The sequence below is a fragment of the Gallinula chloropus genome, assembly GCF_964237585.1.
Source record: "Gallinula chloropus genome assembly, chromosome: 6".
NCBI classification, from domain to species: Eukaryota; Metazoa; Chordata; class Aves; order Gruiformes; family Rallidae; genus Gallinula; species Gallinula chloropus.
In genome coordinates, this window is record NC_140091.1 from 21,963,093 (window position 1) to 21,978,561 (window position 15,469).

Below are 15,469 nucleotides of genomic sequence, written 5' to 3' on the forward strand. Positions count from 1 at the left end.
GTAGAACACAGGCACCAAGGAAGACTGAAGGTACACAGTGAGGGTGTCAGAGCACTGGAATAGGCTGCCCAAGGCGGGTGTGGAGTCTCCGTCTCTGGAGATATTCCAGACCCGTCTGGACACCTCCCTGTGCAATATGAGCTGGGAAGCTGCTTTGGCAGGGGGGTTGGACCCGATGAGCTCTCGAGGTCCTTTCCAATCCCTATGATTCTATGATTCTGTGATTTCAAACAGAGATGTACAGTTGTCAGCCATGGTCTTTCTACTATTCATTCTAAGACTGGTTTAGATAGCGTAGTTTTGGTACAGATTTATGTTTTACATTGGGTTTGTGGGGTACAATAGATGCTGGGTTTCTCTGAATTTGGGGGATTTCTATTGACTGCTGGATTTTTATTAACTTCTTTCTTTCTTTTTAATGTTAGTATTGAAATTTTCCATAAGTTGGACCCCAGCACAGTGACTGTGGCTGCAAAATCTTCCCTTGAAGAAGCTTTTTTAGGTCTGCAGAAACTGTTGGCAGCTGTGAACGATATCCGTGAAGGAATTAGTAGGTAAGCATTTAAGCTGGCCATAAAAGCTAGTGTGAGTCAGTCACCTAAAGCCACAGCAGTCACTGAAATCTTCTGATGCCAAGCTACAGCTGCTTATGTGTGCTTAATTACATGAATTTCAGTAAAAATCTTGATCATCATGGTGCTCTAGAACTGTTTCTTAGTACCAATAGAGTAAGAAATAGTTGCAGACAGTCAGGTATCTTGTGAATTTTCTTTTTCTTTATGACTTGGGGCTTGTTTTCCAGTGTTCAGAGACAAGACGTTTACCTCTGCTCAGAGTAGCTGCATCTATGACATGATTAACTAATAAATTAGCTCTGATGGCAACAACTGTGAATAATTCAGAGTGTTTGTTTTTCAAAAGTGAGGCCCACTGGAATTGGGGAAAACTGGTACAGTGAAAGACAGAAAGTTTTAGGACTTTGCTGTTGCTGATTCTAGAGCTGTATTCATGAGCTGTATTCAATGAGCATCAGCTGGACTTGGCTTAGGAACCATCATGCTCCCTCTGTCTTCCTTCTTTTTTTTCTCCTCTTTTATCATTCTGCACTCTTTAAAAACAAAATAAGCTTCAGAAAGCATAGGGCATCTCCTGTGCAGTCTTAGCCCTTCATAATGACAGTGGAGTTTATTCACCAGCAGGAACAGCCACAGAAGGAAGCTTTACCTTGTCGCTCCTCCTTTATCATTTGCATTAAAGAGTGTTTGTGGGAGCGAGTTTGGAATTGTGGCTGAAGTTTCAGCAACTCCTATGAGTGTCCTAAAGTGTTACAGGCCATTGATCTGAGTGGCAGGAGGTGTTTGGTTGAGGGAATCAGTTCATGGTAATGCTGCAAAGAGGTTACAGCACTGAAACAGATGCAGGTGAAGGGCTGGGCTTGTGCTGTACACCAACAACCTGCCTTGTACATGAGTTGGGCAACCAGGCTGGGGAAGGGGCTGGAGGGCAAATCATCCGAGGAGCGGCTGAGGGGGCTGGGGGTGTTCAGCCTGGAGAAGAGCAGGCTGAGGGGAGACCTTATCACTGCCTACACTGACCTGACAGGAGGGTGCAGAGAGGTGGGCGATGGTCTCTTCAGCCAGGTGACAGGACAAGGGGGAATGGGCTCCAGCTGCACCAGGGCAGGGTCAGATCAGACAGTAGGAAAACATTTTGTACTGAAAGAGTTGTCAGGGCCTGGCACAGGCTGCCCAGGGAGGGGTCTGAGTCACTGCCCCTGGATGCATTAAAAAAATGGTAGATGAGGTGCTCAGGGATATGGTTTAGCACAGGACAGGAACGGTTGGTCTTGATGGTCTTATAAGTTTTTTCCAAAAAAAATGTGATTCCCCGTTATATTACATTTCCACCGCAGACTGTTGCAGCCTTGTTAGACGTTATCTGATGACCATAATTATTTTCAAGAAGTGCTTTTTCTCTCCATCTACCAAAGCACCAAGCTTTTAAACTGGCATTAAGCAGTGTGCAGTGATGTTCACGACAGTCTTTTCTGAAGGATCACAGTCCTTACGCTGTAGTTACGAGAGCAGTCCTGATACAGTGTGCTAACAGTGGGACAAGCCCTTTTGAGGAATCCTTGTCTGTCTTTCTGAGATAAATGGTCTAAATATTACGAGAGTAGAACCAGCAGAGTGTGGGCAGCAGTGTGAGCCAAAGTAGCTCAGTGGCACTTGGTTCATTTCCAGCACCGCTTGGCTCAGTACTCGCAGCTGTGATTAGATTTAGGAGTGGTGATGTCAGTTCTCTCTCTAAAGGAATTGCTTTAATAAAGCAGGTTACTGCTAAACCTGGTCCTTCTCATTCCGCTCCTAAAGTTCTTGCAAGAAATCCTGGTGTATCAGTTTGTGTATGTGCTGGATGAGATATAATGGGAATGTGGGGCTTCAGGGATATTCTTCTTCGTTTGGGCATTTCATTAACGTTTTGTGTGGCTGTAACAAAAGACTTTCTATTTCTTTTACTGACAGCTACTTACCTCTTGTATTTCCTGTTAGGAGATAGCTCTGTAACAATGCAAAGCTCTCACATCATACCAGGAGAAGTCTGTGTTACAAAAGATGCACTTTGCCTGTTAAAGCCATTAGCATAGGTGTTTTAGTATAATTTGACTCTAACTGAAATGCAGAGAGTGTTTTCTGTTCCACATGATTACTGTGGCACTCAATAACGTTTATGAAATGGCTTTAAAAATTACTTTCATACTTTCCTTTCCTCTGCTAAGCTGCAGCGTGTTATTTACTCCACTCACAGGATGATCCTGGGTGTGTAATTTCCCCGCACGGTGGGGTTTGGAAATGCCAGCTCTGAGTTTGTTCTGCAGATTGGCAGTAGGAGGCGGCATGGGGCAAGAAATCCGGCGAGACTGTAACGTTATCTGGTGGTTTAGGCTCGAGTCTAAGTATTTTAAGTTAGTGTGAGACATCAGAGTAGGTTTTCCAGAGAACTAGAAGCCGTGTTTAGGAATCTTTGCAGGTTTATGTGTATTTCAGAGTACTGAAGTTTGCAGGACTGAGAGGGAGATTTGCCTTGCCTTGGTCGCTCAGCCTTTCTGAAACTGAACTCTGAGTCAACACCAATGTGGAAATGTCCCCTTATTTACAAATCAAAAATCCACTTTACATCAGTAATAGCATTTCCAAAGCTCAGCTTTCTGTGGTATTGTAACCATCATCTCAGATGTAGTTGAAAACATGCAGCATGTGACCAAAGATTTTCACCTAGATGGAGTGTTTTCTTTCCTATGTGGATTCTTTGCCATCTCTTGTTACACCTGAACTTACCTACAGCCTCCTCTGCTGCCAGGGTCCAAATTTGTCCTTTACCCTCCTGGTTATTTAAATGAGATCTGTAAGAAACTGCACAGTTTCTCTGTCTCTTTCCAACACAGCTGACACTGGCCTGCAAGGAGCAAGCTGCAGGGCAGAGGTTGATGCTGTGGCAGCTGCTTAAGCCTTGTTCCCTTTAAGCTGCAAAGAGTGAGTGAATGTGTTAGTGTTGTAAAAGCTGTGGCCCTTTCTGACCTTGTAAAGCTGGAGAAGAGGCAGCTGGACAAGATGGCTCCAAGATCTGACACCTGAAGTACTTCTACAGTAGGACAAAGCATGAATTTGACTTTGTTTTGGGGAAAGTCCTGTTAATTTCCTGGGTAGGTTGAGGTTGAACAACACTCTGGGGTGTGCTGATCACTGTAACCCTGGTTTGAGTCCCCTGGAGCAGTATGATGAGGAGTTGTTAACAAGCTGCCTAGAAGCTTTGTTTTCCCATTTCTCCTCTTTTTTTGCTTCCCTGGTACTCTGGCAGTAGGGTTTTTCCCTGGTACTCTGGCAGTGGGCTTTTTACAGGTCAGCTTGACTTCACACGGTTAAGTGGCATGTTTTTTTGATGAACCCCAGGGATTTTTTGGCTTGGCTAATGCTTTGTGACAGTATTACCCACCTGATGCTGCAGGTGATCAGCTAGAGCGGTTAAAGCACCACGGTGGCTCAGTGTGACAGATGCTGAGGCACAGGGGTTTGGCCAGGCTGGGCAGCCATCATCATGCAGGCTCACCTGATGTACACCCACATGCTTGACTTGGCATTGCCCAGGACTTCAGTGGCAGTGAGCAGCTGACAGGCTGACGTGCTTTCGCTGCCAGATTGTCTTATAGGGTTTGGAGTTCTTCCTTCTGCTTGCTAAGTTAGCTTTCTGATCCTTTCCAAATAGGCTCTGCTTGCTCCCCAGGTTGCATAAGCAAGGAACTGTGCTGTCAGCTATTTCCTACCCGCTTCCACTCTGGCTTATTGTATTTCAACATCTATGTGTGTCTTGGGCATCAGAGAAGTGACTGAACAGTGGGTATAGAAATGCTCCGAGTGGTTCGGGAAGCCTGGTTGCTTCAGAAATCGAGATCGTTAAGCCTGGCTCTCTCCTTTCCCTCTTCTGCCCCAAGAACAGGTATCTCAGAACCACATAGTGGTTTGTAGCTTGACTAACGAAATACATTTTAGTGTCAGCCCAGCTTTCATGTCACCCGGCGTCTGAGCCCGCGCCTGCTCAGGGCAGGATCGATTTGGAGTTGCAGTATGTAATGTGGGGCTGCTTGTCACTTGGTTTTGCACAGCTGCGCTGAGAGGAGAGGCAAAGCAACTGAGTGGCTTTCCATCCTTTGCTTTTGAAATACCTTGAAGTTACCTTGATGTCACCTCACCTTAAGGACATTGAGGTCCTGGAGCATGTCCAGGGAAGGGCAACCAGGCTGGGGAAGAGGCTGGAGAGCAAACCTTCTGAGGAGCGGCTGAGGGAGCTGGGGGTGTTCAGCCTGGAGAAGAGGAGGCTGAGGGGAGACCTTATCACTGCCTACAGTGACCTGACAGGAGGGTGCAGAGAGGTGGGCGATGGTCTCTTCAGCCAGGGGACAGGATGAGGGGGAATGGGCTCAAGCTGCACCAGAGCAGGGTCAGATCAGATGTGAGGGAAAAGTTCTTCCCCAAACAGTTGGTAGGACCTGGAACAGGCTGCCTAGAAAGGGGGCTGAGTCCCCAACCCTGGGTGTGTTTAACAGATCGGTAGATGAGGTGCTCAGGGATATGGGTTAGTAGAGGTTGAGTATGGTTGGACTCAATCTTAAACCTTGTGATTCTGTGAGAAGGCAAAGCAGCGGTTAAATGGCAAAGATGCAGTGGTCACAGTGCTGAGGTTCTGAGTGCTTGCTAGAGTTTTACAGAAGAGCCCATGTGCTTTGTGTGCTGTCAACTCAGAGGGTGTTTTCTGGACATGCTTCTATACCTGAGGCAGACAACTTCTCGCTGAGCAACTTGGATTTAATGAAGTAATAGATGCAGAGGCCACGTACGTACAAACACGTCCTGATTTCCCAACGTACGTCCTCTCTTAGAGCTTCTCTGTTCTGTCACACAGGGAGATGAATGGCACATAAAATGATTAAAACCAGTAGATCGCAGCGGTGGTGGGAAATCAGTGCCCGGCATGCCAAAACGCCTGAGAATTCCCTACAGAAAAATGTATTCCAAGACTCGAGCTTGTTTTCCAGTTCCTCTTTAGCTGAAAACAGCAGTCATCCTGTTGTGGGAATGCTGACCTGCTAAGAATCTCTGGGGGGAGTTAATGGTGCAGCTTTTCTCTCACCAACTCCTTTTCAGTCCTCCGAGTGAGGCAGTGGCTCTTCCTTGGAAGGAACAGCTGTCTTCTATGTGAGGATCACAGAGTTGTAGGGTTAGGAAGGGAGCTCTAGAGATCATCAGGTCCAACCCCCCCTGCCAAAGCAGGGTCCCTGGGACAGGTCACACAGGGACACCTGTCCAGAAGGGGCTGGACTATCTCCAGAGAAGGAGACTTCACACCCCCCTGGTCAGCCTGTCTCAGGGCTCCCTTACCAGGAAGAAGTTCTTCCACATATTGGTGCAGAACTTCCTGTGCTCCAACTTGAGGCCATCACCCCTTGTCCTGTCCCCACAGACACTGAGAAGAGGCTGGCCATTTCCCCCTCTGTCCCACACTTCAGATATTGATAAACCTTAATAATATCCCCAAAAAGATAACATAAGGATAGTGTAAAGATCCCCCAAAAGATACTGTAAAGCTTTGAGCCAAGTGCCAGGCTTCCTGTCCTGTGATATGACCTCACAACCAGTTGTGATAATCCAAGCAAACTCCATGAACTAAGCTACAGGATGTAACATTGAGGGACTGACATGCTCATCCACACATTTTATTCCATGTTTTGAGGGTTTTTTCACAATGAGCCAGAAGTACAGTTGGTCAGTATGTCTGCCTCGGGTCTGGTACCTTCTAGTGTGCTAAACTGGTAATGTTAGCCGCCTGCTAGTGTGCTTTTGTCAGCAGTACAGAAAGCAGCAGGTGTGTTTGGTTCTCTGTCCTCACAAGAAATGAAGAGCGTGACCTTGTTGGTGTGGTTGTGCGTGGCTGGGTTCAGGTGGAGAGCACAAATGTGCCAGCTCACCTCCGTCTTCCATGAAGGAAGAGGTGCACAAATCCCCAGTGGTGGAAGCCACGCTGTCCCAGGCTCGCTAGCCCCGGGTTTGTTTATGCTGCAGGGGATGGATGCCACAGCTGAAGCTGATGTATTGTCCCGGGCAGACAGGGCTGCTGGCTGGCAGCTACATAGCGCTGCTCTGTGGGAACCGTAGCCCCGGGCCCTCCGGGCTGCCAGGATCCCCGGCCGTTCCAGGGATGTTTGCCAAATTGTCTCTGCGGGGCTTTTAACACTGGCAGAGCTGATGGCTTTCGTGCTGACGTAGCAGTTGAAGGCATTGAGGTATTGGTAGGAAAATCAGCTGGTCGGCTCTGTTGCTGGCTTGAGGTTGGCATGGGAAAAGGTTTGATTTAAGGAAAACAATATTTGGGACATCTTTTCACAAAGGGGAGAAGAACGTGCACCTGATTTTTGTGGCTGTGTGCAAAATCGTGATGAAAATAAGCAGTGGGCTGACTGGTTACCATCAATCCTGTGGTGTCTCACTGCCTTCCAGCCTGTTTAAAGGATGCTGTCTGTCTGTTTTAAACCAGGGGGTTTAACTTACTCTGTCAGTTTTTCAGTGGGTTTTTTCAGTTCCTAATTAATTCATTTATAAAGGCTTACAGCTTGCAAGCGGAGGGAGGGGAGAATTTGTGTGCTTTCCCATGGGAAAGTGAACAGAGCTTCCCAAACAGAAGAGTTTTTTTCAATTAGGCTTCCTTCTATTTTCCCCCAGTCCTCTCATTCTCTGAATTGTTATTTACATACTTAGTACTTCAGGTAAGGCAGGGTTTTATCAGCACTTCTTAACGTATGGCAAGTGTTACCTGGTGTTTGGGGTTTGTCATGCTTTAGAGGGTTGTGTGCTCTGTAAATTGAGTTCCACTGAGGTATAACCAGATTGCAGCCACCTAGGAGGATTAGGATAATTAATTTTCATGAGAATCCCTCCTTGGATGGAGTTTGGAGACTTGTGGAAATGGCAGTGTGTGTCTTGGAACCTCCCATGCCTTGCAGGAGAGCCCAAAGCTGGTCATTCCTTCCGCGGGCGAGATCTCTGCCTGCACCGTGGGGAAGGAGGAGTAGGTTTTTTGGGAAAGACCCAAGTGCTGCTGCCAGCTGCTGTGTCCCTGGCTAGATAAACTCTGATTTCATGTGGTGCTGGGTTCTTCATAAAAACTCTTCTCTCCAGCCCCCAAACGCTGTCTTTGTTTCCCAGTAGTGGGCTGGAATTGGCTCTTACTATGAGTGACAAAACTGGGTGTCGCAGTTTTGCATGGTGGGTTCTGGTGGAGAAGGTGGCTGCAGGGATGGCTGCTGCAAGAAGCAGCTGGAAGCTTCCCCCAAGCCCCACAGAGCAAACACCAGCTGGCTCAAGGCTGGAGTCGCTGCTGACCCAAGCCCATCAGCAATGGTCACAGCACCTCTGGGAATCACAGTGAGGAGAAAAACCTGCCAGCAGTTGTTACTCATCGCTGGCTTTCTTCCCCTCCAGATAGAGATGTTGCTCCTGAAAGCATCAGTTGAATTTGTAATTAGGAAAAAAAGCCTTTGTAGAAAGTCTGAACAGAAATAGTATGTGAAATAATTGAATAATAATGCAATGTTTTTAGAGGAGTGGGAAGAGAAAGTTCTTCAAAGATCAAAGTTTCATAGAATCATAGGGGTTGGAAGGGACCTTGAAAAATCATCAGGTCCAACCCCCCTGCCAAAGCAGCTCCCCAGCTCATATTGCACAGGGAGGCGTCCAGACAGGTCTGGAATATCTCCAGAGACGGAGACTCCACACCCCCTGGGCAGCCTGTCCCAGGGCTCCCTCACCCTCACTGTGTAAAAGTTCTTCTGCATGTTGGTGCGGAACTCCCTGTGCTCTGACTTGCAGCCATTGCCCCTTTTCCTGTCTCCACAGAGCACTGAAAAGGGGCTGGCTGATTCCCCCTGCATCCCCTGCTTAAGATAATTATAGACTTTAATTAGGTCCCCCCTTAGTCGTCTTTTCTCTAGGCTGAACAGCCCCAGGTCACTCAGTCTTTCCTCACAGGGGAGATGCTCCAGGCCCTTAATCACCTTTGTAGCCCTTCTCTGGACTCTCTCCAGGAGATCCCTGTCATTTTTACACCAGGGAGCCCAGAACTGGACACAATACTCCAGGTGAGGCCTGGCTAGGGCAGAGTAGAGGGGGAGGATCACCTCCTTTGACCTGCTGGCCACACTCCTCCTGATGTCCCCCAGGATCCCATTGGTTCTCTGAGCCACCAGGGCACACTGCTGGCTCATGGCCAACCTGTCATCTACCAGGACCCCCAGGTCCTTCTCCACTGCGCTCTTCTCCAGCAGGTACCCAGCCTGTACTGATTCAAGTGGTTATTCCTTCCCAGGTGCCAGACTCTACACTTGCTTTTCTTGAACTTCATTAAGTTTCTCCCTGCCCAGCTCTCCAGCCTGTCCAGGTCTCTCTGGATGGCAGCGCAGTGTCCTGCGTGTCAGCCACTCCTCCCAGCTTTGTATCATCAGGTACTGGCTGAGGGTGGATGCTATTCCCTCATCAAGGTTGTCAGTGAAGATATTAAACAGGACTGGACCCAACACCAAGCCCTGGGGAACCCCGCTAGTCACAGGCCTCCAGTCAGATTCTTCTCCACTGATCACCACCCTCTGGGCTCGGTCCGACAGCCAATTCTCAACCCACCTCGCTGTCCACTCCTCTATCCCATGCTCTCTCAGCTTTGCTATCAGGATGTCATGGGAGACAGTATCAAAAGCCTTACTGAAGTCAAGTTAGATGACATCCACTGCTCTCCCTTCATCCACCCAGCCGCTGATGAGATCATAGAAGGCTATGAGATTGGTCAAGCACAATCCCCCCTTGGTGAATCCATGCTGACTCCTCCTCATGACCTTCTTCTCTTCCAATTGCTTGAAGATGGCATCCTGCCTTTGCAGGGACAAAAGTGAGGCTGACTGGCCTATAGTTGCTGGGATCCTCCTTTCTGCCCTTTTTAAAGACTGGAGTGACATTGGCTATCCTCCAGTTCTCAGGCACTTCTCCTGTTCTCCAAGACCTGTTGAAGATGACAGAGAGCAGCTCAGCAATTACCTCCACCAGCTCCCTCAGCACACGTGGGTGCATCCCATCCGGGCCCATGGATTTATGTGTGTTAGTCCCTTTGAGACACTCCTGGGCCACCCCCACCTCAACCAGAGGGAAGCTCTTTATTTCCCAAACTCTATTACTTTATTCCAGGGTCCCCAGGGGCCTTTGAAGTGAAGACCGAGGCAAAGAAGGCATTCAGTATCTCCCCCTTCTCAGCATCCCCCGTTACCAGGACACCCGCCTTGTTCAGCAAGGGACCCACATTCCCTCAAACAGCATAGCCCATGGGACAGCTCCTATTAGGTTGCGGAGGAGATCGAAGTTTGCTCTCCCAAAATTCAGGGTAGCTATCCTAATTTTTGGCTTGCTTCTTCCACTCAGGATCTTGAATTCTACCATTTCATGGTCACTTTGCCCCAAGCTGCCCCTGACTTTCACTTCCCCAATGACTCCGTCCTTGTTGGTAAAAACAAGATCCAGTATCTGTCCTCCCCCTGTAGGTTCTGGCACCATCTGTAGCAGGAAATTGTCTTCTACACACTGCAGAAACTGTCTGGACTGCATACAACTGGCCCTGTTGCTTGCCCAGCAAATATCTGGGTAATTGAAGTCCCCCATAAGGACCAGCGCCTGGGATCTCGAGGCTACTTCTAGCTGCTTATAGAATGCACTATCAACTCGCTCCTGCTGCTCAGGGGGCCTGTAGTACACACCCACAACAGTGTCACTCACACTTGCCTGCCCCTTGATTCTTACCCACAAGCACTCAATTGATGGATCATCCTTCCCCAGGTGGAGCTCAGTACATTCCAGCTGCTCTCTCACATAAAGAGCAACTCCCCCACCTTGCCTCCCTAGCCTGTCTTTCCTAAAAAGCACACAGCCATCCATGACAGCGTGCCAGTCATCCAGGCTGTCCCACCACGTCTCTGTGATTGCAACGAGATCGTGGCCCTGCGACTGCACCAAGATCTCTGACTCTTCCTGTTTGTTCCCCATGCTACGCGCGTTCGGATAGAGGCATTTTAGGGGGGCAGCAGATGCAGGTATCCTCAACAGGTCACCGGGAGATTTCCGACAGGGGATGGGCAATGGTGGCTCCACTGAGGAGTCCTCAGGGCAATCCACAGAATTTTCCCTATTGTCATGTGGAACAACATCCCCAAGTCTGTCCCTGTGCCGTTGGCATTTACCACCTTCTGCCATCAACTCTTGTCGTGTCTCCTGAAGCGCTTGCCTGACCCCAGCAGCCTTTGTGATATCCCCTTCCCCCTTCCTAACTAGTTTAAAGCTCGCTCAATGAGCCCTGCCATCTCCTTTGTGTTTGAAGAAAAGTAATTAGATTTTTTTTTTTCCATCAAGCATGTTTGACTGTTGAACTCTTCTGCAGAATCCTTTTATACTTGTTTAAAAAAATTCCCCAAACTTTTCTCTTTCAGGATTTTGGCCCCAACCAGCAGTTTCCAAGATATATGGACCCTCTATAACTTCCTCATAAGCAACGAGGTACAAAGTCTTCTATTACAGTGGGGTTTATTTAAAGCAGTTACGAGGTATGACATCATCACCTTTCCCCTCAGCTACAATATTGGTGATTTCTCTTATTTATTGGACATAAAAACCCCCATATTTTTAGTCAGCACCTGCCAAAAGTTCCTCCAGCATTTGAGCTTTCAGAGTGCTCACTTGGTGTGAATGTTGAGAGTGTGAAGCCTCACAGCTTGAGGCACCAAAGCATCTGTGGCCCAGAGAGAGAGGAGGACGCTGTGTTGGGTACTTTCTGGGGAGAGCACTGACTGTGTTGGTGGAATTCATGTGAGTCAGAGCTTAGCATCTCTTGCTGCAGGGCTCTGGGGTAAGGATGGGGAGGAAGGATTATTTATTGTCTTGCAGATGTGTGCAGCAGTTGTGTAGAACATGGAGCTGGAGTGATGTGATGTCACACTGTTAGATAAAATCCTGACTGATGGAGAGTTTGTAATAATTTGATTTTGTAACACAGGGACAGTTCTTTTTTTTTGGTGGTCTTGGCCTGGGACCCTGATAGGTGATTTGTTAACCAGACCCGTTACGCCGGCTGTGTAATTACAATCCATGTGTGACACTGGTAACTGACTGTGTTACTGCTTCCTTCTTCATTTCAGATAAATAACAGCATAAAATTCACTGCTGAGGAGCTCTACGAGTGTGTCTCACAGGAGAGGTACCGGTAAGCACACTACCCACCGCAGCGGGTGGGTTTCTAGACAGCAGTAACCTGAGTCCCCTGGGAGAAACCCTTTGGATGAATAAATAACAATCCCATTGTAGGAGGGGGACAGGGAAGGTCATTTCCCTTCCTTCTACTACAACAGAGTGAGAGGGGCCAGAAATTAAATTAGCAGCAAGCCATTAGCATCTACACTGCAGTCGTTGGCTGGTTGAGGCAAGGTGTTGGTCCCTCTGCCCTTTTTGGATCGTGAGGGAGGTCACAGGGTGAGGCTGCATCTTAGTGAGGCTGGTTGGAGCTGCAGTCTGGGTTTGGTGAGGTGGTACTTGTCACACAACTCATGAGGATGAGAACTTGGCTTACACTGGCAGAGGAACAGACCCCCAGCGATTCTCGGGGTGATGCTTGGGATTGGGAGCTGGCCTAGCTGCAGCCGCTGTGCTGCCTGGTGGGCAGTGCTATTGAAGCTACAGGTCAAACCACTGCATGTTCCTAAGCAACTTGTAGCTACAGGAAGAAAGGAGAAAGAAACCTAAGGTCCAAGTACTTGTTTCCCTGTGAGGAGGCTTCTCTTACAGTTCAGCTGGTGGAAAATGGAAGACATTCCCCTAAACACGTGTGTCATGCAAGTGGTGGGACAGGGTCTGGGTCCCGAAGGGTTCCTTGCTGAGTCTGTGTAGCAGAGGGCTGGGAAATCCAGGTTCTGGGAGGTTTCTGGATGCCATAACGTTTTGGGGTGTGTGTGTTTTTTTTTAATAAGCCCTAAGTGGATGGCAGAAGACAGGTAAATATTTTCTTTGCTGTTGCTGTGAGGTGGATGGGAATTAGCTGTAAGGGCTTCTCTCAGCTCTGTCAAAGACTTGCAGATTATTTTAATCCAAGAAGGGAAGTTACTCTAAAACATGTTCCTTTGCCTGGATTGGTACCCATTCCCGAAACCTCCCATCAGTTTGAAAGCGCACGGTGCCGGCTGAGGGGAGAAGAGTTACACAGGCAGGGAGAAATACAGCCTTGTATGGGTGTGTGTCAGCAGGGAGAAGCAGTTCAGAAACCTCTCCCTGGCTCGGGCTGGTACCAGCACTTCTGCTGTTCTCTCGCTTCCGATGTTTGTGGGCATCTCCATCATTGTCTGTACAAAAGCTGGGGTGGCCAGACGGCCCATGGCTTGTGCTATGGGTGGCAAGGAAGCAGCAGTTTCCTGGTGCTTGAAGGGGATCCTGAGCTCTGTACGGTATCAAACTCAGGCCACTGTTGGGAATTCTGTGTGCCACAGTACATTTCATGGCCAACAAACCCTTCTCTCCAGAGCTTTCCTTTCCTGGATGAGCGGTTCAGGGTGAGGGTGAGCTCTTCATTACCAGGGTGAGCTCTTTGCTACCTGCTGAGTCCTTTGAGAACAGACAGTGCAATTGAAGCAAAGCCTCAGAGGTTGCTGTAAATTCAGTCTACAGGTTTTCACAGTGCTCCTCAGGTCTGGTGCTTGGTCTTGGTCCTGACAGCATGAAGCTGTTTGGTGTTGGAGAAGGGAATTAAGAGGCGACTGCGCCCAATGAAGCAGAGCTGCCAAGTGAGGTTCTAAAAGCACTCACTTAAAAAGATGTTCTAGGGGCACTGGGAAGGAGACTTGGCAGTAAGGCAGGCTGAATTCCTTGTGCTTCCACAGAAACACACTGAGCAAAGTGTCTCCCCTTTCTTCAATTACCAGCCAACATTTTTCCTTCGGCCTCTGAATTCTTGGGAGAGAAATCCCTGCCTGCAGTACCTGTACTCTGACTGTCCTTTTTCCTGGGCCACCAAAGATGCTCAATCCGCAGCATGTCCCAGTGTCTGGAGAAGGGCACAGCCTGCTTGAAGCTAAATGGCCAGAGCTGCGTGTGCGAGTCTCACCGCTTTTGGATTGCGGGGCAGTACTAGGGGCTGTGGTGTCACAGGGGTGTTTGGAAGGGGCAGCCAGGGACCTTGAGGATGCAAATGGAGCAAAAGACTGACCAGCTGTCCTTGGCTTTTCCCTCTTGCCCTGGTAGCCAGTGTGTTTGCAGAGCTCTCAAGCCCAAGCACAGAAATGAGGGTTGGGTTTGTTCTTGCTATTTCCCATTTAACCCATTCTGGTGCTGAATTCCCAGTTGAAGCAGATGAACCAGAGCAGGTTCGTTGGCAGGTCTTTGTGTGCTGAGTTCAAACTGTAGTGGCTGCTGCTTCAGAACATGTCAGAGCTCTTCCAGCCAGCTGCGTGGGCCCGGCCAGGAGTTGCTGTAACCACGCACGTGGCAGGATTTTGCTCCCCAAATAAATGATGGTTTGGGGTGGTTTTTCCACTGCAGGGGTCCCATATTGAGTACGTGACCACAAGTTCCCTTTAGGCACAGCTAACTTAAAGGATATGTGACTTGTAGGAGCATAAGCTTGTGAAACACCTCTGAGTGGTGATGCTGCTGTTGTAGGGTGAGTGTGGGAGGAGCTGGGCTGGCTGCAGCCTGACCTCGGATGATCCCAGCAGCCCAACTCTGACTGAGGACAGGCTCTGTTTCTCTCTGCAATAGGAAATGGACACATTCAGCAAAACCCAGGCCTGTTTTTCTATCAGTGGAAGGCTCGGTTTTGGGCTGACAAGACTGAGCTCAGCTCCTGGATTGTTCCATGTTGAGGGTGTCAGTGTGGATGTAGTTGGGAATGTGTAGCATGTAGCCAGCTCTGTCATAAACTTCCCCTTGCGCTCTGAAGCTCAGACCACGTCTGGATGTCCAGAGGTACCGAGTGTCCTCTGAGCTGACAGAGCTGAGGTAGTGGAGCGTGGGGAGTTTTATTTTAAAGGAATATGCTGAGGCTGCGTGGCTGTAAGAAGGAGCCGGTGTCTCCCAGTAACGGTTCCTCTCTTCTCTTCCCTAGGGAGAGGCTGGAAGTGGGCTGCTGCCAGCTGGCCCAGCTGGAGCACACCATTAAGCAGTGTCACGCCTCAGTTCACACGGAAGCCAAGAACAGGGGCTGGCTGTGAGGCCTGTGCTGAGGGTTGGGGCTGCAGTGCTCCCAGCTGCCTTTTCCTCCTCTGAAGGAAGCCCTGTGCCTCTGGAGATGTGCAGGAAATACGTGGGGAGCTGAAACATCTGCCACCTTCTTTCTCACTGCTGCTGTTCTCTTTGAGTTGAAGGAAAAAACCCCAAGCTATGTGAGGCCTAAAGGAACAGATTGAGGCTTGGAGTCGTCCCCACCTGGCCCTCCTCTCCTGCTTCTGTCCAGTTACCCTGTGGCCTGAAACCTCTCCCAGCTGGGAGGTGGGGGCTGTTTTTCCCTGGTCACTGCCCTTTCCTCACCCTATGGCAGGAACCTGCTGGAACTGTTTTTGGAAAACTCCTCACCCTTCGCAGTTGCTCCTCCTCTTGGAACAGCTGGATGTTTCCCAGGGATACCCGGCACAGCCCAGCTCTGCTCCCCAGGGCTATCTGTGTCCTCCAGGTCCATCTGGTGTGTCCCAGAACTGTTTGAAGTTGATGAAACTGCCTGAAAGCCATTGTCAATGCTACTGCAGCCTTTGGAGCTATGTCTGTGCCTGTTGCTGGACAGGGATGGATGACTGGCACTAGCTCCAGGTGTTTATTTTGATAGTAACTTTTGGACGGGTTTGTAAAGTTTTCAT

General features: G+C 49.0%; 1 protein-coding gene across 1 annotated transcript in view; it reads left to right on the forward strand.

Moving 5' to 3' along the window:
• SWT1 (SWT1 RNA endoribonuclease homolog) overlaps nucleotides 1-15,449 on the forward strand; it is a gene marked incomplete at its 5' end in the record, with an annotated part of 36,157 nt that extends 20,708 nt beyond the window's left edge. Inside the window, 4 exons of the mRNA XM_084266501.1 lie at nucleotides 426-554; nucleotides 11,069-11,135; nucleotides 11,774-11,838; nucleotides 14,725-15,449. Coding sequence (XP_084122627.1) covers nucleotides 426-554; nucleotides 11,069-11,135; nucleotides 11,774-11,838; nucleotides 14,725-14,830 — 367 coding nt within the window. The 3' untranslated portion in view covers nucleotides 14,831-15,449. The remainder of the gene's footprint in view (nucleotides 1-425; nucleotides 555-11,068; nucleotides 11,136-11,773; nucleotides 11,839-14,724) is intronic.
• Nucleotides 15,450-15,469: the final 20 nt, after the last annotated feature.